This window comes from Microtus ochrogaster, linkage group LG3 (assembly GCF_000317375.1).
Source record: "Microtus ochrogaster isolate Prairie Vole_2 linkage group LG3, MicOch1.0, whole genome shotgun sequence".
In the NCBI taxonomy this organism is placed as follows: domain Eukaryota; kingdom Metazoa; phylum Chordata; class Mammalia; order Rodentia; family Cricetidae; genus Microtus; species Microtus ochrogaster.
Window position 1 is genome coordinate 28,058,978 of NC_022029.1, and position 1,600 is coordinate 28,060,577.

The following is a 1,600-nucleotide window of genomic DNA, read 5'->3' on the forward strand; positions in this document are numbered from 1 at the left end:
TTCCTGAGACGAAAGAGTTTGATGCTGGATATCAAATACATCTTTTACTTCTTCGTAAATTGTCCTAGCACAACAGAACTATAAAATGTGGCTTGAGAAACAAATTACCTTAATTTCCTGCAGAGATTTTCATACTCGTTTACAACCTTCTGGTTTACCAACTTGTTTCCTAAAATGCAGAATGAGAGAAATCGTTAAGAAATATTAATAACAGAAAAAAAATTAGACAACATGTAAATTGAAGGTATAAGTGATCCCACCTGACACATTCACCCCCACCCCCCTTCCATAATCCAATTCATACATCAGCACGAATAAAGTAGAAATACTCGTCCTGTGGTGGACTAGAAAAGGCAATGCTCAGGCACCTATAGAAGCCAGGTTCCTCAAGGTTTCCCGCATCACATTTTTGTACAGCTGCTTCTGGGATGGATCCAGCAGAGCCCACTCCTCCCGGGTGAACTTCACGGTCACATCCTCAAAGGTCACAGGCTCCTAAAAGCCTGTGACACACATATATTTCCAGGACAGTCAGCCTCATGGTCCTGGAGATGCACACAGGATTAATAAGAAGTTGACATGACACTATGTTCCACAAGTGTTCATGTTGTCTCGATCATCACACTGTACTGCTCATACAGACTAAGATTCCCCAAACACAAATGCTACAAGGAAACTGGAGCTTTCTGGGAAAGAAACATCAGGACAGCACGAGCTCTGGTGCAGATAATTTTGTTAGTTTCTCTTTCTGCATCTCATCTTCCTAGCAACTCTCATCACACAATCTGATTGTCTGCTACTCACCAGGGACTCAATAGCAACTGTCCTTAGAATGTGTGTGCTTTTAGAAATGTTGGACAAACAGTCACCTGGTATCTGGGGACTGAGATCTCCAGTGAGTCCTTCCCCTCATAGCTGTGAAGAATGTGGGAGAGTTCTCAGACAGGTGATGACAACTATATCCAAAGTTTAAAACCCTAGGAACAACAAAAACAACAAAAGCACAAGAACAGCACCTCTTCTCCCTTAGAAGCTTTGCAATAATTTCACAGGCATCAGATAAATGCTATCTGGTTAATCCTGAATATTTTCTCTAGCTCATGAATCTAGTTTGGTAGACATTACTTACAATGTTTTTATGCCTTAATTTTCGTTGTGTATGCATGGGGGTGAACAAGCATGCCACAGTGCTCTTGTGAAGGTCAGTGACAATTTGTGGGAGCAGGGAGCAGGTTTTCTCTTTCTAGTTTAACATACCAGCAGCTTGCATAGCAAGTGCCTTTACTCGCTGAGCCATCTCAGCCGGCCTCTAGTTAATACTCCTTAAAACTTGTTAGGAAACTGAGCACATCTCCTGTGGTTGCACTAGAGGCCAGTATTAGAAAGTACACAGCTGGGTTCTTTGTCCTATTCTTCAGCAAACAACAACACGGGACTCATGAGGAATAATTCGTTTCATTTGTATCCTTATTTGCTGTGCTAAAACATGATCAAATGTTGCTTGGGCAGGAAAGTGTTTATATGGACTACAGGTTACAGCCAATCACTGAGGGAAGTCAAGACAGGAGACTCGAGAAGGACATGCCAGGGGGCTGGAGAG

General features: G+C 42.3%; 1 protein-coding gene across 1 annotated transcript in view; it reads right to left on the reverse strand.

The window, feature by feature from the left end:
• Positions 1-104: 104 nt before the first annotated feature.
• The window catches only part of LOC101998621 (zinc finger protein 124-like), a 37,689-nt gene continuing 36,193 nt past the window's right edge, over positions 105-1,600 (reverse strand). Inside the window, exons 2-3 of the mRNA XM_026785983.1 lie at positions 369-495; positions 105-169 (exon numbers count right to left, since the gene is read on the reverse strand). Coding sequence (XP_026641784.1) covers positions 105-169; positions 369-495 — 192 coding nt within the window. The remainder of the gene's footprint in view (positions 170-368; positions 496-1,600) is intronic.